General features: G+C 52.7%; 1 protein-coding gene and 1 long non-coding RNA gene across 5 annotated transcripts in view; one reads left to right on the top strand and one right to left on the bottom strand.

Annotated features, from left to right (window-relative positions):
• The window catches only part of BRD1 (bromodomain containing 1), a 48,311-nt gene extending 36,344 nt beyond the window's left edge, over positions 1–11,967 (bottom strand). For all 4 annotated transcript variants that reach the window (XR_012494203.2, XM_074326603.2, XM_074326604.2 and 1 more), the window contains exons 1-2: positions 11,827–11,967; positions 7,547–8,927 (exon numbers count right to left, since the gene is read on the bottom strand). Coding sequence is in view for 3 of the 4 variants with exons in the window: in XM_074326603.2 (XP_074182704.1) it covers positions 7,547–8,913 (1,367 nt within the window). In the remaining variant the exon portion in view is untranslated. The remainder of the gene's footprint in view (positions 1–7,546; positions 8,928–11,826) is intronic.
• Positions 11,968–12,232: 265 nt separating this feature from the next.
• On the top strand, positions 12,233–14,394 carry LOC141570211 (uncharacterized). The gene is made up of 2 exons (XR_012494204.2): positions 12,233–12,328; positions 13,422–14,394. It is a non-coding gene; the product is annotated as an uncharacterized LOC141570211 (long non-coding RNA).
• Positions 14,395–26,042: the final 11,648 nt, after the last annotated feature.

Here is a 26,042-nt window from a genome sequence, read left to right as displayed (position 1 = left end):
ACACATGAAGGAACCATGCGTCAGGAGGAACCCCACTGCCTGGGCCAATATGGGCGATAGAGGGTGCCTCCTAGCAGGGAAACCGGCCAGGGGCTGGAAGTGGGTTTCTAGGGAGTGAGGCGGTGAAGACGAAGATCGTCCTCAAGTGACTGAAGGCCTGAATGTGAGGGACACCGAAGGGACAGATGCACTGGGAACAAAGACCCCCCCCCTCCGGAGGGGCTGACACGCTCCAGGGAGGTGACAGCAGTAAATCAGGGTGTTTGGAAGAAACAGGTCAGTGTTAAGGCCAGAGTAGGGCAGGAGGGCCAGGGCAGGGAGGGCCATTCGAAAGCTTCTAGAAAATGGAGAGGCTCTCAAGGAAATGAAGGGTTATTTAAACAAGATGTGACAACACTAGCCATAAAATAAATAAAAACATTTAAGAAAATAAAAGGCGATCCCTTATAAAGCGCCAGGGTCCCTGTCAGCTCAGCCCTAGGCTGGCAGTCCTGGGCTGAGCTGTTTGGATAAAAACAAGAAAAACTGAAGGCTGGAACAGCTCAGCCAAACTGTCTCTTTCACAGATGGTGTGCACAAATATAATCTAAGAGAATCCACAATGTATCAAAAACCTGGACCTATACAAATAGCAAAAAGCCTAGTTTTGAAAACACTATCACACCCAATTATTACGGAGCAAACCATGAACTCTCTCGAAGACACTACAGAAACCCTAGTGAGCAGCAAGGTGGGCCACGTCCATGTTCCTGCTCAAGTAACGTCAGTCGTGTGGAGTCCGACTGCCCGAGGGAACGCAGACTTCAGGGGGACTCAACCAAAGGCACAGGGGCAATGGCTGAGCGCAGCCCGGGCGACGGAAGAACAAGGTGGGCGGGCCCGACACACATCTGGCTCAGGGAGGCCGTCGAGAGGCGGCCACAAGTGCAGGGACAGGGCCGCAAGTGCAGGAAGTCGATGGGAGTGCAAAGCACGCCCGTCTGGATGCACCCAGCCATCGGCTGCAGGACTCGACTCCTGAGGACACAGGAGGCAGAGCTGGAGGGCTCGGGGGAGGGACAGGGTCCTCAGACCGGACCCAGAACACACACTGTACTGGGAAAACACTGAAATTCATAAACTGGAGTTCAATACGACACAGCAGAACTACGGCTGCTGAAGGACCCTAGTTATCCTGGACACGGACGCGTGCACGATGAAATGACGTGACCGGGGTCAGCCTCACAGCGACCACAGGCAGGACAGGCGAGGGAGACCAGACAGTGCGTGACTGCTGAAGCTGGGTCATAGGACAGCTGGGCTCTGCTCTTCCTGCTTTATGCATTTCCAAATTTGAGGAGCTTTTAAAGACACTGAAAGTGAGAAGCCCAGGGGAAGAGACACCATGAACACAACCCAACCAACTTGCCACATGCGCTCCAGGCAGAACCTCCCGCCCTGGGGACATGCACAGGCCCCCAACCCCAGGCCAGCGAAAAGGGAGACACACCAAGCGGTACTGGGGGCAATGTGCCAACACCCAAAATCAAGGCTCCCAAGAGCGCCTGCACTAGCAGCATGGACGCCCCCAATGTCACCCGCCCACCACCAGGGGGCACTTCAGCGAGAATGAACCAGAAACTGCATTCAAGGTCAATGGGCAAAGCGTAGCGGACCCCGCGTGTACCAGCGCAGAGAAACAGTGCAGCACGGGTTAGAACCCCCCCAACTTACAATGAGTGGTTGCTGTGAGCAGGGGGGCAACTGGGAACGGAGAGCCCCAGAAGTGACCAGAGTCGTCATTCCATATTTGATATATGAGTTTGTTAGTCTCTCTCTAGTTTTTCATTTCTAAGCTTTTTAAACAAAAATCATGAAAAATAACAAAAAAGCAATTAAAAATTATTCCCACCTCCACATGTGAGAAGAACGCTCTCATGACATCCCCAGCCGCCATCTCTGATGGCGGGACTAGAGCGCACCCTCCCTTTCCGGCACTTTTTGAATTGTCTGAATCTTCATGATGGGCACGAACAGCTCAGAGATCAGACGCAGGTCAGGGTGGCACCAGTGAAATCCAACCCTCCAAACCTAAAAAGCCCCAACTCTGCCTCCGATAGTGGTTCTACGCCACCCCGGCTCAGCAGGGCTCAGGTCAGGACTATCCACACCCCGTCCAGACACACAGGCGACTGTCACAGAGCCCCAAGATCACTGGGGTGCACGTGTCCACACCTCCCAGCTGGACCTCATCATCACCCAGTCAGTAGGGTGGCTGCCTGCGGCAGGGGTCACCCCTCGGCTACCTAACCAAGAGCTGAGATTCCCGAGGTCCAGGTGACAGGGGACAGCCAGCTGTCATGCCAGATGCTCGCCTGCCTGGAGTGGCCCCGACCTCGCCCCCACACCCGGGAGCCCAGCTGTGGGTCCTGCCGGTGGACCTCTCTGAAACCAGCACCTGCCAGCCCCACGTCAGGAGAATGGAAGGATCCCGCTGATGGGAAAACAGAGGGAGGGCTGAGCTGGGGAAGATGACCCAGGCAAGAGCAGACGGACCTGACATCTGGGCCGTGCACAGGAACAGGGCGGCCACATGGCCTCCAAAGGTTTCCCAGACCTCGGATCAACACCAGAAATCATCCGTGGAGATGCCGACGACAGCTTTGTCACCAAGAAGCAGGGGCGATCTCTGCCTCCAGACGGTGGATGCATGGCCCCGCCATGGTACCTGGCACACCTCCGTCAGCCATGAGGACCCCAGACAAACCTCAAACGAGGCAGGCTCTACTGAAGGGAAGGGCTGTCTTCTTTGAAAACAGGACGTCTTAGAAGACACTGAGGAAATAGCTGCGGAAAAGTCCAGACCAAAGGAGACTGACCAGCACAGGTCCTGACTGGGGATGGCGGGGCGCCTCGCTCCTTCCTGCTGGCTGCTAATGGACGATGCAGAAACCATCACTGTGCCTGCCCCGAGTCAGAGCACAGGGGCGCAGGGAGTCCCCTCAGGGGGCGTGGCCACGTGTGCATGCTACCTGTGTGTGTGCAGGGCACGTAGGACACGTGGTCAGCAAGAGATGACTGTGGGTACAGAGGATCTGGGCGTTCTTTACTCTTCTTACCCCTGCAGTGTTTGACACACGTGGCGTGTTCCCAAACAGAACAGTGAGGTGAGGATGACACCCCGCCGCCCCGTCCGGTGTGCCTGGCAGGGCTCTCCCCGTCCGCCTGCCCCACTGCTGACGACTGTTGGGTACTGACTCAGCAGACATCACAAGCGACGTTTTGCACGTTAGCCAGGGCCGCACCTAGGCTGGCGTGGTGCTGAGGGTGTGTGTGGCGACTGCCTCTTCTGGTACTGAAGCGCTCCTTCTGCCGAAGGTCCGCACGCGGGGGTCGTGAACAGGACGGCAAAAGTGCGCGGGCCAGTCCTCCCCACCGTGTGCCGCAATGCGTGTTCTGCCCACGGCGATGCCTGAGGAGGGACCGGGTCTGCTGGCGGGGCCATCGCAGCACACATGCAGGGCAGCGGAGACACCAGGGCAGAGCCCCCGGGACGAGGAGGCCGCGCGCTGTTGGGGCCGAGGGGTGTAAAGGCTCGATGACCACGGAGCGTGGGCCACGGCACTGCACTCGGAAACAGGAATCGTAGTTCAGTGTACACAGGCAGCTCTGAGGACTCAAACACTTGGAAGCTACCCTGACAGTGCGGACACAGCTTGAAGCACCCAGTTTTCCCGGCACTATTTTATGTTTCCTCATTTTGGCTCTTTGATCAAAACAAATCTGCTCACCACATGTACCGTAGCCCGCTCACCGGAGGAATGGCCTGCATGCAGGCTGGATGGGGGCTGACTCGCACAGGAGACACCGGGCCTCTCCCCCCAAATTCAAACCACGGAAAGCCTGAAGCCCCCGGGGGTGGAGAACTGGAGCACCCACGACAGCACCGGGCAGACATGGAGCACAGGATCCCTGGCCTCCACCAGAGCATGCTCCCCCCCCCCCGTGACTTCTCAGCCTGGCTTTTAGTGCTTCCTTCCCGAGCAGCCTTTGCATTAGCCCTTCCACTGGGGGCCCTGGGGACAGCTGCCACCCACAGCCGGCGGGGGCTCCGGGATCCCCCCAGCAGGCATGCACAGGGGCCAACATACGCCCCACTGCTGTGGGGCCTCCAGAGCAGGCGTCCCCCCGGCAGGGCTCAGCAGCACTTCCCTCGTGTCCAGTCCGCAACACATCGGGACTCCCAGAAAACATAACAAAACTAACAGCCACATGAAAGACAGACACACTCGAATCCTGACTTGTTCCTGTCAGTCACAAGCAAAACCCTCCATCCAGAGGCTACGAGGCGCTCACTCTGCCATTTCCGTTCTCTGATGTCTGGACAGCGAGGGCGCCCGGCAGTCGTGGCCGGGAGGTGACAGAGCTGGGGACCCGACCCACACCCTTACCCTGAACTCAAGTGACAACTAGATTTCAGTGCCCGTGAAAACAGTCCAGGCGGCTGAGAGGACCCGGCCGGAGTCCACACCAAGACGCTCTCTCCTCCACAGAGAAAGAGCGACAGCAGCAGATCTGGTGCTCTGGGAACTCTGGGGAACCCGGTGCGTGGCCTCCCGACCTGTCCCCTCTCCCATGAAGCAGCGTAAGATGGGGAAGGAACCAGAGAAGGACACGACCCGAAGGCCAGTACGTGAGGAAAAGACAGGACTCCTAGCAGACGTAACAGCACGCGCCAAAACTGGGAAGGCAAAGGAGGGAGCAAAGGCGTCTTCTCTCCTTCAGACTTGACTTTTCCTCTCTTCCCCAGTTTTACATACATTTCTGTGCTGGAAAAGTTTTTATTGTAACGGAAGTGGATGAGGGAGGGCAGACAGACACGGCTCGGGACAGCTACTCAGGACTAACGTAAAAAAACCTGTGTGGTGCCAGCCACACTGGAGGCTGCTGTGTCCGCCAGACTCAATGCGCCCCAACTGGGCAGAGCAGCGTGCCTCCAGGCCCCCAGTTGCCTCTGGCGACTCAGAGTTCTCAAATGAGTAAGCAAAGCCTCAGAATACCCCCCATCTTTATCCCAGAGTCTATTATAATCAAAAAATCAAAAATAATCTGTGACTTCAAAATGAAACATCTCTCTCTCCTCTCAGTAAGAATAGATTGTAACTTTCAATCCCTTTGTCTGTTATTTTCTTTACTTGAAAACTTAACTTTTAAACCACTCAAATTACGAAAGCACTAACAGTCCCTGCTAGCCCACCACCCCCTCCCCCAGCCTTGTCCAGACAAACGTCCTCTCTGCAGGGAATAAGAGAGACAGATCCCTCCTCTTCTGGTCCCAAATCCCTCCTGGGATCTTGCCTCAGAACATATGTGGTCCTGAACCCCTCCCTGCACACAGCCTGCCTGCCCAGCCTTCCCCCAATCTATACTCCACCAGGGCCGCCTGCACACACCCAAGGTTAACACCTGGGTCCTAAGAAGGGGCCACCAGACCAGCCTCCCCTCCCACTGACCCCCCACCCCAGCACCTGCCCTAAGAACCCACGGATTATCGAACACCAGTCACTGACGAGCAAAGGGCAGCTGGGAGATCTCGCTCAGGTGGTAAGGTGACCAGAAATGACAGCATCTCCTAAAGACTCCAGGCAACTGAGACGGCAAAGCCTGGGGCCACAGACACTTGTCCAGGTGCATCCTTCATCTCTATTCCAAACCAAAGTAACAGTTCACTCCTAAATCAGGAAAAGGAAAAAAACGGAATACAGGCAGACTACACGTTTAGAACAAGATCTAGCTACACCGCCTGCTTTGAGATACTTAGGTCCAAAGCAGGCACCTTCTTCTCATCCGGGCCCACTCATCTAAGACCCTCCAGTGCCCACATTTTCCGACCTGCTGACGGCCTGCACCCCACACCCTCCTAGAACAGGTGCGGACACGCGGGCTGGGCACAAAGGCAGTACCCTGGACTTCTGGTTGTCCAATTTGTTAGATCACATTTGTTGTCCTGTCTGCTTCAATTTCATTAAAGCTGAAGTTTTTAGGGCCCTTAAAACAGAAGCTCCAGATACAAACTCGACACTTTCTGACTCAGAAGTAGAAAGCCACGTGAAACTGTCTTTTGAAAGTCAGGTTGGCAGATTTGCAAGAGACACCGTGGTTCTGACAGTGGTTTGCCTGGATGAGAAGGAACGTGAAGACTTTTTATTCACTGTTTGAATTTACTAATTCTGTAATGAGTGTGTACTACTCTGTAAGAAGAACTAAGATTTCATTTCGGGAAAAAAAGCCACACTTCTGATCCTTCATTCAAAAGGCTGGCTCCACTCGGGACAAAACCAGGCTTCTACGTGCGGGTTCCACTACGCTCTTACCACCTAATTAGTGGGTTGACCAAATTCATGACACACTGAAACCAAACTGCATCATTTAATCACAACGTGTTGCTAAGCACGAATTGTCTTACGCGACAGATATACAGGAAAACGATATAAAAAGCTAATATTCAATATATTGAAGACACTTTACTTTTTAACAAAAATATCCTGGAAGTCTGTCATCCACTCCGTGTGTAAGATAAACATAATTTTACCTATATGGGACGCACTTTCGAATAACAAGATAGTCAAGGTACCAACAAGTCTCGCGAGCCGACGTCACTTCCATCTTGACCTCATCAGCGCGACGCTTGACTTCCCTAACCAAGCTGTTCAAAGCCCCAAGCCCTGTCGTAAGAGCTACTTCCTCAAAGCTCAAGGAAGCGTTGGAGTGGGGCGTCTGCCCTGCTACACTCACACGGCACTCCCCGGCCCCGGTGTGGAACCCAGCAGTCACTTACCTCACATTCTGAACAAGGGCATTTTTTAAAATAATGGAGTTAAAACAGCGGGTCCGCAATGAGGGAACAGGCCAAGAGGACGACGAGGACACTGAGGCACAGAAGCAGACACAGCAGGAGGGGACTGGCCCTGGGACACACGCAAGAGCGAGGCGGGCCTACCCACAGCAGGGGCAGCAGAGCCAGGACCCCACCCTTCTAGGTCGGAGAGCCCCACACTGACGAGGCAACGTCTGCGCTACGAACCACAGCAGTTAGAAAAACCAGCAAGATTGTCACACAACAGGAAGGCAGCCAGCGCCCCCTGCACGCGGCTGCTGTGGGCCCCACCCTGATCTCCACCTGTATCTTCTTACTCAGCCAAGCTGCTTCACTTTCCAACAAAACGTGTTAAAAATCCTACCAGGTTCACAAACTTTGGTGAGGGAGCAGGTTGAGGAAGGGCACTTCATTGTGTCAAAGGCAACCACACTAGGGCTGTACGGGGCCCCAGACCCCCGGTCACCCCAACACTACCTAGCCTACCCCGGGCACCGGTGTGGCCCCTAAGGAAACCATACATCCTTCCAGGTCTGACAGACTCGAGTCCTCAGCGACATCCATGCTCCCACAAAGTGAATGAACGAGGCCATGTTTCAGGGGACCGTGGATGCGGCACCATGGCCTCCCGGGCGCCTCCCTGACATCCCCACTCCAGGCTCCCCTGGTCCCACACCTGCACGCGCTTACCTCTGAGGGGGAATATACGGAGCGCACACGGGTGGCAGGGCCGCACAGGGCTCGCTCAGCGTCTTCTTAGCCTTTTTGGCTTTCTTCCTGACCTTGGACGTGGATCTGACCGTTTTGACTGAGCTCTCTTTCCGACACACACCGTTTTTCATCTCAACATCCCCGTAAATGTTCAGAGGCCGCCGGGTACATCCCGGGGGCGTATGTACATCACAGTAAGCGGTCTTTCTGACGGAGAAGGTGGTGGCGCCGCCAGCCAGCTCCTTCACGGGCTCCATCTTCATGTAGAGGCCGGCCTTCTGGGCGCACGTGACGTGGAAGGCCGTGTAGCAGTTCGCCTTGTGGCACTGAATGCAGGCGCCCACGCCCTTCTGCTTGCAGAGGTAGCACGTCAGTCTCCAGCGGGCGGGGGGGATGTTCCGCACGCCGTCGATGGGCTCGATGAACACCGTGTTGGCAAAGCCCACCTCCGGGATCCACAGGGCGCACACCACGTGGCCCCAGCGGTCGTCGTCGGTCTTTTTGAAGGCACCGCCCTTGTTGGGGCACAGCACACAGTCGGCGGGCCGCGCGCGGGACTGCAGGCAGTGGCGGCACAGCCACTGGCCCTCGGGGATGTAGGGCACCCCGTAGCACTCCTGGTGCACGGCCAGGTTGCACATGTCGCAGAAGAGGATGGCGTTGCTGTTCTGGCACTCGCCGTCCATGCAGATGCAGCACACGGCGTCCTCGTCGATCAGGGACTGCTGCTCCCCCTGCTTCTGGTTCTCACAGTGCGACTCCTTCTCGAAGCGGTCCATCAGGAACTCGAACACGGCCTGCGACACGGCCGGCACGCACTCGGCCCTGCGCTTCTCGTTGACCAGCTCCAGCCAGGCGTAGTCCTCCTCGTCCATGTCGTACTCCACCTCGCCGTCCAGCTCCTCCGCCGACTTCTCCACGAACTTGTAGTAGGCGGGGGGCCGGCGGGGGGCGGCCGGGGGGCTGTACTCCAGCACACGCACCCTGGGCTCGGGGAGCACGCTGGCTGAGGCTGGGGCGCCGTGGGCGCTGGGGGCGGCCTCGCTCTTCTTCCTCACTCGGTTGTTCTTGTGGCGCTTTGCCCTCAGGCACACGGGCGGCCGCTCACTGTTCTCCTTGTTGCTGTTGCACTCGCTCATCTCCTGGGCAGTGAGGTCGTCCTCCAGGATGACCTCCAGGGGGTCGAAGATGCTGATCCTGTGCAGGCGCCCCTCGATCTCGATCTCCACCATCCTCTGCGCCTGTGCGTACGTCAGGGTCTCGCGCGTCGGGGAGTGCTTAGTGCTGCACGGGGAGGAGGGGAGCCTCGCTGCAGCGCCTCGATGGCATCGTCCTTTCCTCCTCATTTGGTACTGACTCCCTAAGGCACAGGCAGAAGGCACATTAGTTCACTGGACCGGGCAAGCACATACACACTAAGTGCAATCCCCTAGCTGACCTGGCTCAGAGGCTCCAGAACCATCCATCCCAACCCCGCCAGGGACTCCCAGGACCAGAGGGGAGGACAGGCCGCGAGCAGTGGCCCTCAAAAGGCATGTGCAGTGACAAGTCCTTCCGAGACCGATTCCCACGGCTTGCCAGCTACCTTCCTAGACCAAGCCAACAGATCACCGACATTACGGCAACATCCCTCTGGACCGAGGGTCCCAGGCCTGAGCCCAGGGCTAGACTCCAGCAGGCAGAGAGGTTGTGACAGTGAGGCAAGGGTGCTCAGAGGCTCCCCGCTCCCAACCCATGTTCCCAGGACGCCCTCTCCCCCACACTGCTGCCACCCCTGGGGCCAGGGCACTGGTTCTGGCAGCACTGTGCAGAGGGGCCAGAGGCCTCAGTGGTCTGACCATAGCCTGTCCTTCCCCTCCGTGAACACGTCCTCCACAGCAGGACCCAAAAGGTGAACCCCATACTTGTCTGGGGGACAGTCTTCACCCGGGGGAGACGCCATCCCAGCTTCTGCAGGGCTTCAAGGGCCAGTCAGCCTGCCCCTTTCCCTCGGGCACTTCTGAGCTGTTGGCTAGACTGCAGGGCTAGGCCAGGCCCTCCCCCTTCTCAAGCACACCCAGACACATTCAACGTGCCACGCTTTACGGCGAGGGCCACCCCGAGGCCCCGCACTGTCTGCAGAGCCACCCCGGGACCCCTGCAGAGCCACCCCGGGGCTCCACACTGCCCACAGAACCACCAACATCGTTCTGCCAGCACAGGCTCAGGTGCCTGAAACCTTGGCCAGAGATTTACAATCTGCTCTTTTCAGATCTCCACCGTCGGACTATTTTCAAATAAGGCTCCAACTGTGGACCACCACCAACCAAACAGGTGTCACCTTAGGAACTGACAGGGACCTGTCACAGACCTCTCAGACTCCTCCCACCAAACATCTTACTGACAGGAAGCAAAGGGATTTTTCAGAGACTGGCTTATAAACAAACATGCCGAGTTGGAGTCCAAGGCCCGCTGCTTCACGTGGCCCACCAGGCGGGGTGGGGAGCCCGGCCTCGGGCGCCCACAGGAGCCTGAATGACAGCCCCTTGCCCACCTGGCTGGTCTGTGCAAAAGCCTTAGCGAGCAGGCTTCACTCTACATCCCGAAAGGAAATCCCAGCGGACCCTGATGCACTGTTTAAGGCTGACTTGTCAGACTGCAGCTTTCTTGTGTCAAATGGAAACGGCTTAAAATGTGATGAATTCCCTGCCAAGAGGAACATGGCAATCCCTTGGTCAGCCAAATCCCAGTTCAGAGTTCCTGGGGAGCAGTCAGCAAAGCCACCAGCCAGCTGGCAATGACCTACAATCCCTCCTGAGGGAAGCTGGGTGTGTCCCCCAGGTGTCAGCACAGAGGGGACCCTAATGCACTCAGGACAGCTTTGCATGTCCTTACTGGAGGGAGAAGCCAAGCGTTGTTATTCACATTAACAGCAAATGTGAAATTTTCTCTCCTCCAGCCACGTACCCAGTAGCTGTAACTACATCCAGCCCTTCAAAACCCACTGTCTCAATGGGCAATAAGCTCTAAGTGACCACCTGCTACAGGAACGGCCTCACACTTAATGGTCACAGCAGGTCTGCAACTTGAAAGTGTACTTGTGACAGGGAAAGAGGGCATTTAGCAGCAGTGCTGGGCACAGAGTGACCCACCGCCTCATCATTCCCCGATACCCTCAGGCGCTCTCTGTGGCCCTCTGGCTCCAGACACCCTGGGCACTTTTGTACAGGTACAAGCATTTCCACGGGAGGGAATCGGCAAGGACAATAAGCAAGCGTCTCCGGGAACAATTCTGTGAAGTACATACTGAAGAGGATTAGCCGTCACAGTAATGACCGGCCACAGTAATGACCAGCTCTCGCTGTCCACGCAGCTCATTTCCTGCCTGGTCTGGACATGTCACTTAATTCTCCGAGCCTCGCCCCCTGCACTACATAAGTGTGAGCCGGGCCAGAACACACCTCACGGGCTGTGCGCAGCCTGGGTGAACACAAGCTGCTCACAGCAGTGCCTGGCAGAGCAGGTGCCAGGCCACGTAAGTAAATACACCCTAACTCTACAAACGCTGCTTTCCGTGATGACCGGGGCAGGGTGAGGTGCGTGGGGTGACGGGACGTCGTCGACGGGGTGGTGGTTTCCTGGGCGTGTAGACGCCTCCTGCACTCCCCGGGCGCTAACCGGAGCTGCACTTTCTGTAAACTGCACCTCGGTAAAGCTACTTCTTCAAAAAAAAGGCCCAGGACAGCCGGGGCACAAGTCCATCTCGGCGTGTTTACTGCCAACACTGCCCGGAAACGGGAGGGACGCCTCCCTGCGCCGCCGGCCGCCCGCCGCCCTGTGCCCCCCGACTCCCGGGGCCCGTAGGAAGCCTTCAGAGTCGGCCCTGCGACCGGCCTCCCGTCCCAGCGAAGCCAACGAGCGTATCTGTTACATAATGCGACCCGCGGGGCGACGGGGGCGCCCGCCCTGCCGGCCGGGTTACGGCCCGGCTCTCGCGCCGGTACCGCCCCGCCGCGCCCGCGGCGCTCGCCCCTCCACCGCCCGAGCCCGGGGCGGCCCGCGGGGCGGGCCGGGGACCAACTGGGCGCCGACTGCACGGCCTCCGGGCCCCGGCTCCGCGGTCCCGACTCTCCGGCCTCCCTTCGGCCCCCGCCCGCCCGCCGCCCGCTCGCCCGCGGACAATGCGCCGCCGCGGCCTCAAACATGGCGGCGGCGCAGCACCGGGGCCGGCGGCCCTCGCGGCGGCGGCGGCGTCCCCGGCCCGGCCCCCGCCCACTCACCTTCGGGGCCGCGGGAGCCCGGCGGGCGGGCGCTGGGGCCGGCGCGGCCGAGGCGGCGCTAATGGCGCCCGCGGCTCCTCCGCCAACGGCCGCGCAGGCCCGGCCGCCGCCGCTCTGGGCGCGGGCTCCTGTCGGCGGGCGGCCCTGCGGACGGCGGGCGGGGCCGGGAGGCCGGCGCGGGGCCCGGCCGGCGGCGGGGCGCGGGGCGCGGGCGCAGGCGCGGGCGCGGGGCTGCTCGGACGCCCGGGCCGGCTGCTCGCTCGCTCCCCAGCGAAGCAAACAATGCGGCGAGCGCTCCGCCCGGCGCGCTGCGTGCGAGACGCGCCCCGCCCGCCGCCGCCGTGACGCGGGCCGGGGGCGGGGCCGGGGGCGGGGGGCCGGGCGCCCGGACGCGGCCGGGCGGAGGGACGCGCGCGGGAAGCGGACCTGGGGGCTGGGCGTGGGGGCCAGACCGGAAGTGGAGGGACGCTGGACGGCTCCGGGGAGAAAGGGAGCCCCGACGGTGGGGTGCGGGGGAGCTGGGGGCGCGCGGAAGGGGCGCTGGTAGGGAGCGGGGAGGCAGCGGGGAGACGGGAGGGGCGCTTGCTGGGGCGCGGGCGAGGCGGGGCCTGGGCAGCCCGGCCTGAGGGGTCGCCCCAGCTCGGCCCTCCTTTAGGCGTTTGGGACAAGTAGGCGGGTAACTAGGATGTTGAACACCCTCCCCGGTATCCTGGTGAAACAGAGGGCGACCTGCGCTTACTCTCCCACTGGCTGCTTCCACTTTGGCCTTTGTGGAAACTTAAAATTGGGGGGTTTTGTGACAGTTTTCATCCGGAGATTAAATCCCAAAATGTCTTGAGGGGACAGAGAGGCCTAGATGTCTCCTTGGTTTCCTTGGAGGGTTTGTTACTGCAGTGGCCATGAGGGAGCCCCTGGCCGTGTGGGCAGCCCAGCCCCAGGGGAAAGGAGCAGGCAGGTGGTCCCCAGCCGGGGCATCAAGGCGGGCTCCTCGGGAAGAGAATGGACAGCCGCGCAGGCGAGAGGCTGGGTCCTCCTGAGCGCGTCAGGTCTCCCCCACATGGACAGGCAGGGCACAGTCCACTGCTTAGGATTCCCCACCCAACGCCTTATTGGGAATGGGCTGCCCCTCTGCACCCAAATGTCCTTGGGGGGGGATGGAGCCCCACAGGCCTTTTGGTGACCAGTACTTGTACCCCACTGCATCCAATGTACGGCTTGGAGAGTGAAGTAGGACTGCAGCCAAGGTCACCCAGTGGTCAACCCTGAGCAAGGTCCCGCCTCGAAGCTGGTGTCCCCTCCAGACACTTCCTTGGGCCAAGGTGGGGCTGGCTGTGCACTGGGGCCCTGACCACATCTGCACCAGACCCAGAAGCTGCAGGTGTCTCCCCACTTTTCAGATGTCTGCTTGTCTGGATCCAAACATGCCGGGGCAGCCAGTAGCTGAGGGCAAGCAAGTGGGGCCTGCACCCTTCTCTCCTCCACCATGGGCAAGCCAGATGCAAATCAACAAACTGGAAGGGCTCACCACACAGAGCAAAAGTAAGGAACAGTCTGGTGAAAGAGAAGATGAAAGCTAACAAAACCCTTCTCCACAGGACAGACAAGAGAATGACTTCTCAGACAATGGAAGTAAGTGATGTCTAGGAGAAGTTAAAAAAGACCTACAAGCGTGTCAGTAGCTCAAAACAACAATCACTCCTTTTGCTCACAGACCTACTATGTGGAATACAAGGATAAAGAGACTAGCTCAAAAACTTTCAGAGAGAAAGGATCTTCTTCAATCAGACTGAACCCGATTGGCCATTGTTTTGAAAGGAGGGAGAAGCTGAGATGGTTCCTTGGCAAAGAACGGATTGACTAAATTCTAAGAGAATTGAACTTGGAATTCCATACACGATGAAACAAGCCTTCAATGAAACAGCAGAATAAAGGTGTCTTCACAGCCTGTAAACATCCAAGTTTACCACACGTGGTCTCTAAAATATTACTGAAAGGTACACCCTACCAAAATGAAAAGTGAATCTGAGAGTAAGACATGCATGCCAGCAAAGAAACCAGTTTGGACTGTTAAAATCAAATACCAACTTGGGAGAAAGTCCCAGATGAACTGAATAGAGCATCCAGCAAGAGGAGAGGGGAGCAGGAAGTGAAAGTTCACTGAAGTTCTTGTGTTGTTAGAGGAGTTTAGAATGGATAGAAAAAGGTTTAAAATGTTAAAATAGCCAAGTTTCCACTAGAAAAATGGAAATAGGATCTACAGATTCTAAGACAGATGGGGGAAAACTGAAATGAAGAAAAATTGAGAGTGCCAACCAAAGGCAGAAAAGAGAAAAGATGAGTACACAATAAATAAGGACCATAATATGAGATGACAGGAATGAATTCAAATGTTTGAGTAACTGGAGACATGATTGGATTAAAGTCATCTATCAAAAGACTGAGACTCTCAACTGGAATACAAATGCCATTAAATAGTGTTTACAAGAAATACACCTAAAAATGTCACAGAGGATTGAAAATAAATGGAAAGTATGTATCATCCAACTCTTGCTACTCAAAGTAGCAAAAGAGAAGGAAGAACAAAAAACTAAAAGAAGGTATTTGCAACAGGTGTACCTTGCAAATGATTCATATCCAGAATATATAAAGAACGCTTTCCAATCCATTAGAAAAAGACGAGCGAATAGAATGATGGGCAAAACCCATAATCAGCCTCCTTACAGAGAAGAATGTGGAAAGGGCCAATAACCTCAGTAGTAATTCTGGAAATGCAAACTGAAACCACACCAAGTGAGCACAGGTGATGGCGAGAAGGTGGATCGACGGAAACATGGTCGCAATGTCAGATGGTGCAATTATCTTGGTGAATAATACGGCATTACCCAATGAAGCTGGACGTGTGTGTCAGTTATCACTGCATAGCAAACCAGCCCGAAAACTTCGTAGCTCAAAACAACACTCATGCCCTTTGCTCATGGATCTGCTTTGTGGGCAGGATTCACCGCCGGTCCACTCTGTGCTCACCAGCTGGGGCATCTCCACTAGGCGCTGGAGGGGCCATGTCCAAGATGGCGCACACATATGGCTGGTAGGCTGGTTCGGGCTATAGGCTGAGGGCCGAGGGACAGTGGCAAGGTTCCAAGAACAAGAGTCCCAAGAGAAATGGAGGGGCATGTGTCACTTTTTATATTGTCACCTCAGAAATCACTGAGCACCATTTCTGCACAAGCCTGTCCAGATTCAAGACATGGGGGGATGTCGTACTTCCTGTGGAGAGAAGTGTCAGAGTCACATTTTAAGAGGAGCACAAGTGTGGGAGAAGTTTCTATGGCCAGTTTGGGAATGTGCCAGCTGCCATAATGTGCGCACCCGTTCCCAGCTGCAGGGTTAAGCGGGTATGTGCTTCTGGGTACATTCCATGCCTAGATTGGGCCAGAGAGGTCTGGACTTGTTCATCAGAAGACATGCGTCCATATTCAAAGCAGCACTGTTTTGAACACCAAAAATGCTGGCAAAAACCGTCCATGTCCGTAGATGAGACCATAAATAAAGTGGGTGTGTCTGTACGCTGGAATAGTGCACGTGGCTACAATGAATGAACTGCAGCACTTGGAGCCACGTGCAGAATCTTAGACAATAATGCTGAATGGGAGAGACAGCTGACAGGAGACTGCAAAGTGTGATTCCATTTACACTCGGCAGAGAGCGATAAGAAAGGTGTGTCAGCTTGCACACGCACCTCTATCTTCTACAATATCTATTAACAAAACGAGTTAATGCTGGGGGCTCGTTCCAATCCAGCAGGGTTCATCCTACCCTCCCCCTTCCAGATGACTGTCAACAGTCACCCAGTGGCTCAGTCCCCTGTGTGTGGGGATTGTGCCAGCCAGAGATTTGGCCCCAGACACATTGACCACTGCCCCCACTTACAGGCACCAACCAAAAGCTCAGTTCTGGGGACTCCACACCCCCAACCCAGCCCCACACCATTGGACCTGCCGCTGAAAGCTTGGGCCCAGAAAAGGCGGGTTAAGGGCACGGTGTGAGTGTATAATGTGCTATTTTCTGGCAGAAGTAAGATAAAATCCTTTATTCTTGACCCACTTCAAACATTGCATTTGGTGGGTTGTGTTTTCACAAACCAGTGACACATTCTTTAGATGGTGTTTTCTCACTTCAGAACTCAGGAAAAGTAGTTTTTACTGACTCTTCAGTCTTAGTAGGAATCTAGTTTGCATAGTTTCAATAGAAATCAGTCCTCCTTTTTACCAGGATATCATTAGACAAGTCAATTGTGCAACCAAGGCCTTACGCTGTTGTCACATTTGAGAATATGTGTCCTGGTTCCATCGGACCCACCCAGCTTAGGAGGAAGGGTTGTATGTGGTGAGCCAATGCCCGCGCAGCCCTCAGACCCACACTGGCCAGTCCCTGAACTACGGGCGCCAGGTCTGCGGCTTACAAGTGGTAGGAAGACGGGCTCTGTGGCAGACACCAACGTCCTCAAAAAGACAGGGATGTACCTGCATGCACAGGTACGGCAGGCAAAGCTGCGGGCCACTGGCTTGGTTTCGTAACCTGGGAAGAGCAGAGAAGACGAGAAATTAAAATCTTAGGCATAGCAGAGGCCCAGTCCTATATTCCTTACGATGTCATCACCAAACAGAGGTTGAATTTCCGGCCTTGGTCGTTGGGTAATGCCATGTAGTGTAGATGTGCTGGCCCAGCCAGGAGGCTCATACATGTCAATTAAGCATTTTTTACAGCACCTGTGTGGATGAATCAGCTCCAAATGCAGCAAGACTAGCATTCTGTGGTCAACAATCACCTCTGGAGATTATCGTCATGGGAAGGGGCCTAATAAAACTTTTCCAAAACTTATGAAAAAGTCGGATGGTGGTGGGTCCTTTGGGTGGGAGGCTGAGTGTTGTCTAGCAGACCTGCCAAGAGGGTTATCTGATTCTTGGGGGTGAGGTGTTTAACTCGGTATTTACTATTGATCATGATTTTTTTATAACTCGGGAGGGCAGCCTTGTAGAAAACGATGGCTGGGTACAATGATCCTTGTCTGACAGCAGTGCAAATGAATTTTGCTCAGTTGGTAAATGATAGAAGTTATTTCTGTCCAATGGAGAAGACGCCAGTTTTACGGCCCCTGTAGAATGTTAGCCTGTTTTTACTCTAATTTACAAGCTTACCCAAGCAAGCTTTTCTTTAGCCACTACACATACTTCCTTCTCTGCCCAAGCTTTTGAACAAGCCTCGCCATCATGCTGGTTTCCTCATGAATGATTTAAAGAAATTTTTGACACATTCTTACTTGAGAGCTGTAGACTCATATTTGTAACTTTTTGAAAATTACGCTCCTCGACTTAGCCGCCTCCCCAGCATCTCCTCTGGGACGTCTAACAGGCATGTCAAACTCCGCGTGTGGACACTGAGAGCCCTCAGCCCCAAACTTCTCTCTCGTCTTCTCCATTTGTTATGGATTGAATTGTGTCCCCAAAAATATACGTAGATGTCCTCACTCCCAGAGCCTGTGCACATGACCTCACTGGGAAATAGGGTCTCTACAGAGGGTCAAGCTGAGATGAGGTCGTTGGGGTGGCCCTAAGCCCATGGCTGTGTCCTTGTAAGAAGAGGGGATTTGGACACAGACGCAGGGAGCAGGACAGATGACAACAGAGACTGGAGTGATGCCGCTGCAAGTGCAGGACAGCCAAGGATGGCAGCCACCAGAAAGGACGCTGGCCTCCAGGACTCCTGGGCCCAGACGCTCAGCCCCCAGGACGGTGCGACAAAAAAATTCTGTTGTTTTAAACACCCAGTATGTGGTACTTTGTTGTGGCAGCTACACCTTCTCAGTAAATGGTAACTCCATGCTTCCTGAGTGAGAGGCAGTGCCTTACTGCTCACACCTGACCCATTAGCAAATCCTGTTGGTTCCCCTTTCACAATGTGCGCAGAACCAGCCCTGTGTTCCCACCTCCGCTGTTACCTCCCGAAGGCAAATCAGCATCCTCTAACCTATAGCATCTCAGTATCCCGACTAGTATGGCTGCTTCACCTTGACTCCTCTGTATGTTTTCTCTACACAGCAGCTCAAGTGATCCCGCTACTCTTGTGCTTAGAGCCTTCCAGTGGCGCCTACATCTCAGTCCTCAACTCAACAACCGAAATAGACAACCAGATTAGAAAATAGGTACAGGATGCGAAAGACGTTTCTCCAAAGAAGTTACCCGAGTGGCCAATAAGCACATGACCGATGCTCAGCGTCATTAGTTACCAGGGAGATGGGATTCGGAACCACGGTCAGACCCCAGCGCCCACCGACTAGGACGACTAGAACCTAACGGGTGATAACAAGTGTCGGCGAGGACATAGGGCCGTTGGAACTCTCTTGCATGGCTGGTGAGAATGCAAAATGGTGCAGGTCCTTTAAAAATAGTCTGACAATTCTTCAAATGATTAAAAACAGTTACCGTGTGACCCAGCAATTCCAATCCTAGGCACAGACCCCAGACACATGAAAACACCTGCCCACACAGAAACTTGTACATGAAGATTCATAGCACTTATTATTCATCAAAGCCAAAAAGTGAAAACAACCCAGATGTCCACCAACTGATGAATGGACAAAACAGATGCGGTCTGTTCATAAATGGAATATATCTGGCAATAAAAAGAAATGAAGCACTGACACACTACACCATAGCTGAACTGTGAAAACATTATGCTCAGTGAAAGAAGCCAGAGGCTTGTATGATTTCACTGATAAGAAATGTCCATAATCGGCAAATCTATAGAGAAAGAGGAGAGGTTAGTTGTCGCCAGGGGCGGAGGTGGGGATGGGGAGTGACTGCTGATGGGTACGGCTCTCTCTGGGCATGATGAAAATGCTCTGGACTTGACTGGTAAGGGTGCACAACCCTGTGCATATACTAGAAACTACTCACTTGTGCATTTTGAATGGGTGAATGGTATGGTATGTGAGTTATAGCTCAATAAAGCTGTTTTTAAAATACATCGAATAATTACATAAATAAAAATTGAAAATAACACCAGAGACTTCTAATTCAGGAGTAGATGATGTGAACACATCTCTCCTTGCTCCTCCAACTAAATGCAAATTTAAAAACTAGGAAACAATACAGCAGACAATTTTAGGACTCTGGTGAGAAAAGGAAGGTAGGCCCTCCAGGGACCAGGACTGAGGAAAACCACAGCAGCTGGCCTCTCCCATCCCCCACCCAGTAGTCAAACCAGGCTGCCCAGGTTCAGTATGTCCTGACCAACCAGTGGCAGAAGGCAGCCTGGGCCCTGTGTCTCCCTGCCCTTCCACCAGCAGTTACAGGGAGCCGGACTCTCCTCTCACAGGGGAACTGACAGAGATTCCCAGGAACCCTGCTGACACGGGGTCTCAGGAAGCACTCTGCATCCCCTGGTGTGTCCTTCCCCAGGGCCCCCTACCCACTCTGGGCAGCCTGCACACTCCCCTCTGTCCCTACGGACAGCATCAGCAGAATGAGGTGGAAGCTCCAGTGGCATCAGATGAAAAAGAAAGACCAGCGTGGCAAGGCCAAGGCCCTGAAAACTAAATTATCATTGGAGCCATAAGACACACACGTGGGCCATGATGTGCTGAAACCTCAACGGGACGACTGTCTGCTAAAATCAAAGGTTTAAGTAGCATGCAGCTTCTCCTAACTGTTTAGATTACAATTTTAAAAGTTCTGTCATACCAACAACCAGGAAATTCATAACCTGAATAAGAAAAACAATCAACAGATACCAACTCTGAGATGAATCAGATTTGGAATTATCTGACAGGGATGCTAAGGCAGCCATCACTAAAATGTTTCAACAGGCAGTTACAACTTACCTTGAAACAAATGAAAAAACAGAAAATCTTAAAAAGAAACAAGTTATTGGGAGAAAACAACAACAACAACAACAAAAAACAAATAGAAATTATAGAACTGAAAAATACACCAAGATAAGACACTTGCTGAACGGGCTCAATAGCACAGTTAATATGACAGGAGAAAGAATCCATGAACTAGAACACAGAGCAATAGAAATTACCCAATCTGAAAAAGAGAGAAAATAGACTGGGGGGAGGAAAAAAAACTTAAGAGATCTGTGGGACTATAAAAAAAAAGAAATTCAGGGGGCCGGCCCGGTGGCTCAGGCGGTTAGAGCTCCATGCTCCTAACTCCGAAGGCTGCAGGTTCGATTCCCACATGGACCAGTGGGCTCTCAACCACAAGGTTGCCAGTTCAATTCCTCGACTCCCACAAGCGATGGTGGGCTGTGCCCCCTGCAACTAAGATTGAACACGGCACCTTGAGCTGAGCTGCCGCTGAGCTCCCGGATGGCTCAGTTGGTTGGAGTGCGTCCTCTCAACCACAAGGTTGCCGGTTCGACTCCTGCAAGGGATGGTGGGCTGTGCCTCCTGCAACTAGCAATGGCAACTGGACCTGGAGCTGAGCTGCGCCCTCCACAACTAAGATTGAAAGGACAACAACTTGACTTGGAAAAAAGAAGTCCTGGAAGTACACAGTGTTCCCCAATAAAGCCCTGTTCCCCTTCCCCAATAAAATCTTTAAAAAAAAAAAAAAAAAAGACATTCACATTTGTATCATTGGATCCCAGAAGGAGAGGAGAAAAGTGTGAGATTGAACAAAATATTTGAAGAACTAATGGCAGAAACTTTCCAAATTCGACAAAAGACATAAACATATATATATTCAAGAAATGGAGTGATTCCCAAAAAGAAAAACCCAAAGAAACCCATGCCATACACATGCTAATTAAACTTCTGAAACGTAATAACAAAGAGAAATATCTTGAAAACAGAGAGAAGCAACACATGCCTATAAGGGAGGAACCGTCGGAATAACAGTGGATTTTTCATCCGAAACCACAGAGGCCAGAAGGAAGTGACACATTTTTCAAGTGCTGAAAGGAAAGAACTGTCAACCATGAATTCTATATCTAGTGAAAATGTGAATGAAAAGGAAATAAAAACATTCTCAGACAAAGAAAACTAAAATAATTTGTCACTAGCAGAACTATCCTAAAAGAGTAGCTAGAGGAAGTTCTCCAAACAGAAAAGAAATTTCAACAGAAGGCTTAGGGCTTCAGAAAGGAAAGAAAAACACTGGAACGGTTAAAATAGGGGTAAATGTAATAGATCATCTTTTTTTTTACCATGAGTTTCTTAAATCCTATTAGATGGTTGAAGCAAAACGTGTAAATATCTGATATGGCACTAAATGTATATGTAGAAAAGACTTTGGAAATCATATTTTAAAAATGGGAATGGTAAAGGGAACTAACTGGATAGAAGGTTTCTACACTGTGCTCAAAGTGCTAAAACAGCATCAACAGACTTTGATAACTTATATATGCATACTGTGATACCCAGAGAACCACTGAGAAAACTACATAAAATGTTATACTCAAAAGCAGCATAAAAAATCAAAATGGAATTCTAAATGATGTTCAAGTATCCCACAGGAAGGCAAGAAAAGAGAAAGGAATGAGAAGACAGGGAATAAACAAAACAAATAATAAAATGGCAGACTTAAGCCCTAAGGTATCAGAAAATTTCATGTAAATGATCTAAATACATTGATTAAAACACACAGATTGTCAGAGTGAATTAAAAAAAAAACACGACCCAACTACATGCTGTCTACAGGAAACTCACTTCAAATATAATGACATGGTGGGTTAAAAAAAAAGAATAAAGATATCATAAATGGAAATATTAGTAAAAAATGTAAGAGTGGCCATAGTATATTATTTCTTAAATATTATAACACAGAGGGTGCCAAAACAATGTGTACACGTTTTAAGAAAGGAAAAAAGTGTATTACAATCTTAATAATATATACTGATAGCAAGAGATGAATACAAGTCATGTGTATACATTGTTTTGGCAACCCGGTATACATTATATATTATGACGTTATTAATTCTCTATTAAAATCAGATCAAGTAAACTTCAGAGCAAAGAAAATTACTGGGAACAAGAGGAACATTACATAATGATAAAAGGATCGGTCCGTCGACATCGAACAACAGAGTTTAAAGATACATAAAGCAAAAATGATACAGCTGAAAGGAGAAATAGACTAATCTACAGTTATAGACAGGGACTGCCACAGCCCCCTTTAGCAACTGACAGAACTACTACTGAAGTCAACAAAGATATGGAAGAACTCAACGCCACCATCATCCACCAAGATTGAAACAACATGTATAGAACACCCAACCCAACCACAGCAAAATACACATCCTTTTCAAGCACCCATGGAACATTAATCAAGGTAGACCATGTCCCGGGTCACAAAACAAACCTCACAAAATTTAAAAGAATTTAAGTCATACAGAGTACGTTCTCTGATTATAATGGAATCAAACTGGAAATCAATACCAGAAAGATCACTGGAAAACCTTGGATACTAAACAACAAACTCCTAAGTAATTCATGGGTCATAAAGGAAGGCTCAGGGGATTTTTAAAATATTGAACTGAATAAAATGAAAATACAATGTGTCAAAATTTCTGGGCCACAACTAAGGTGGTGCTTAGAGGGAACACTATAGCACTAAATACTCATCTGAGAAAAGAGAAAAAGTCTCAAATCAATAAGCTCCCACCTTAAGAACCTAGGAAAAAAAAGACCAAAATAAGCCCAAAGTGAGCAGAAAGAAGCAAATAACTTAAATAAGCAGAAACCAATGAAATTGAAAACAGAAATGCAAGAGAAAAATCAATGAAACAAAGAGCTGCTTCTTGGAAAAGATCAATGAAAATGACAAACTTCAGGAAAGACTGACAAGAAAAACGAGAGAAGACAAATTACCAACATAAAGAATGAAATGGGAGATGTCACTCCAGACCCCACAGACACCCAAACAGTAATAAGAGGGTCATGACGGTTAATTTTACATGTCAACTTGGCTGGGCCACAGTGCCCAGCTATTTGATCAAACATTATTCCGGATGTCTCTGTGAGGGTGTTTTTGGGTGCGATTTACAGTAAAATCAGTGAACTCTGAGTACACAGATTGTTCCCCATTGCGTTGGTGGCCCTTGTCCAACCAGTTGGATACAAAGATGACTGACATCATTAGCCACTAGGGAAATGCAAACTAAAAGCATGACGAGCTGTCACACCTATAATAGTGACGAAAATTAAAAAAATGCTGGTGAAAATGTGGAGAAATGGGACTGCTCAGATTTTGCCAGTGGGAACCGAGACGGTACGGTCACTCTGGAAACCAGCTTGGCAGTTTCTCTAACAACTAAGCACTCCTGTGGTGTGTGACCCACAAGTTGCACCCTGGTCACTTATCCCAGAGCCATGAAGACTCCTGTTCACACCAAAGACTGTACACAAACGTTCACAGCATCTTTGTTCGTGGCAGGCCGAGACTGGAATCAACCCAGATGGGCTCCCATAGATGAGCGGTTAAACAAATGGGCCCACCCACGCCGTGGATGACCACTCACTGCAAAGGAATGGACAACTGATGCGTGCAGAAACTTGGATGCATCTCCAGGAAGCCATGCTGGGCAAAATTAGTCACTCCCAAAGGTTAGTTACTATGAGCCAAGTGTGGAGCACTAAAATGACAAATTTTGGGAACAGAGGACAGATTAGTGGGTGCCAGGGGTTGGTGACAGGTGGGGGGCAGGACGGAGGTGGGTGTGGTTATAAAAAGGCAACAGGAGCCATCCTCTTGTGTGTGTGTGGGGGAGGGGGGTGTCGTCCATATCTTGACTGTGGACTCAGGAACCAACTTGTGGGATGAAATTGTATAGAATTTAATACACACACGAATACAGGTAGAACCAGAAATTGTAACATCAGTGGATTGTATGAGTGTTGGTGTCCTGGTTGTAACCTTCTACTGTGTTTTATAAAATGTTAGTTACTTTTGGGGAAACTAGCTAACACACACCAGGGCTCCTGCTAGTTTAGGATTGCTTGTGAGTCTCTAATAACCCGGTACATTTTTCAATTAAAAAAATAACCAGAAGGGTCTGCAAAGGTAAGAGCAGTCATGCCTCTCTGAGAATTGTCTATGATAGAGAGGTGGACACAGCTGGCAGCCCTCCCCAGAGCTGTGTGCTCTCACCTGTGCTGGGCAGTGTCAGGCAGCCGTGAAAACAGTGCTGTGCAGTGGTGATCAGCCATAGGGGCGCATGTAAGTCAGTATTTTATTAAGTGAAAACAGTCGATCTGGTAACACCTTTTCTTTTTAATCTACAGGCTTGTATATAAAATCTGGGCAAGATGTACATCTAATTGTTTTCTAAGTTATCCTTGCCCATGGGGCAAGCTTTCCAGAAGTTGTTCTGTGCAGGCACTGTAGCTGTGTACCCCAAAGCAGGAGGGCCACAGAGAAACAGCTGGACACCATACACACCATACACGTCTTGGGCAGGAGCCTGGAGGGAGTTCTGCCTCTCACAGCACGCAGTAGCAATGAAAACAGTTGAAAAGGGCCAGCCCCAAGGGCACTTCCTCTTTGTGAGTCCTGTGGGCGCTGGCGCGTCCACTCTAGACCCCACCCACCGAAGGAAGCTGGAGGTGTCCTGGGCGGGCAAGGATGGAGATGCCCGGGGGTGTGGTACCCGAGTAGGGGGATACCCAAGTATAGTGTTTGGGTTTATCTGGTGCCAGTGCCCAACTCCACCGGGGCAGCGGTGTCTGCCCTACACCCACCCTGCCTGCCTCGAGCTCCCACCTGGAGCCCATGAGCCTACGGGCACCCGTGGGTGTTTATGTGGACCAGGTGTTGTTGAGAGAACCTGGCGCCCAGATCTTTTGAATTTCATATCGTTTTCACAGATCACGAAACATTATTAGTTTGATTTTTCCCAGCCACTTAAAAATGAGGAACCATTCTTCGTTGGTGGGGGTGGGGAATGGTACAAAAACAGGTGGTGGGCGGGGTTGAGACTGCAGTACAGTTTGCGGCCTTGGAGCTGTACAACCAATACCCGCCACTGCTGTGTGTTGAGGCAGCATTCTAGGAGGTGGGAGCCATGGGTGGGAACAAAAAAAGAACAAAACTCTGCTGCTACTGAGCTACGATAAGAAATAAGTCAATTACTGAGGGTGTGAGAAGATGCTAAGTTTCTGCATGTGTGACTCAGTCTTGGAAGTCAGGCCCCCGGGGCTGGAGCAGAAGGAGTGGGCTAAGGGGCGCAGCGACAGAGGAGGGGGCCATGGAGGCTGGGGGCGGCTGGGGGAGGAAGCCACCCCTCCCCCTGAGGGCAGAGGGGGCACGTGGACTCACCTTATGAAACTAGGCCAGTAATTGTTGAGTGCACGACCTCCTAGTCATTACACTGAGACCTATAAAGTGAACATATTTCTCTTTTTGATATAAGCTGTAGTCCAAAACAGTGACAGACGAGGGGCCTCTGGGCTAAATTCAGTCTGAAGAATTTACTTGGCCTGCACAGGAATCTGTATTAGGAAACCGTACGTCCAGATTTGTTCCAGCTACTCAGAGGGCCTGCGTCTCCCCGTGGCCAGCACCCGCCGGCCTGGGCCTCTACCCGAGGGGCTGCCGGGAAGCCACACCAGCGCCCGAGGCCTCGTCGCTCCGGCCACTGCCGTGCGAGGCTCTCCTTTCCTGGCCCCAACAGGGGATACGTTGTAATCCCTGTTCTACAGTGAATGAGGCCGCGCATGGAAGCACCTGACCGCCTTAGGCTTAAAGGCTTAACCGCACGCACACTGCTGCACAGCCTTCCGAGCACCTTTGCGAGCAGGACACCCGGCGCCGTTTCCGGGTAAGGCGGCCTCAGGGCGCTCCGCGCCTGCGGGCACGCGAGGCAGGTGGCCCGCAGGTGGACTCCCCGCCTGGGCGGCTTTGGTGCTCCGCTGTCGGGCGAGCTGGGCGCCGGGCCCGGGGCCGGGAGCGCACGACAGGGCCGCGCCAGCACACCTGCCAGCGAAGCCTAGCGTCCGCCTAGGCCACCAACACCTCGGGACCCTTCCGCGACCGCCGGCGAGAAAGCGAAGGCGAGGCCGGCGCATGGAGACTGCGCCTGCGTGTTCGGCCCGTGCCGGGCCAAGGCGGGACCAGCGCGAGAATCGGCACCTGAGTAGTCGGACCGGACGAGCGCGGGGGCGGGGCCAGCGTGCGGGGTCTGCGCCTGCGTGGTCAGCGCTACCCGGCCAT

Source organism: Rhinolophus sinicus, chromosome 1, assembly GCF_057876585.1.
Source record: "Rhinolophus sinicus isolate RSI-liver-muscle chromosome 1, RSI-T2T, whole genome shotgun sequence".
Taxonomy (NCBI): domain Eukaryota; kingdom Metazoa; phylum Chordata; class Mammalia; order Chiroptera; family Rhinolophidae; genus Rhinolophus; species Rhinolophus sinicus.
Note: the sequence above shows the minus strand (reverse complement) of the source record. Positions and strands in the feature narration are given on the sequence as shown.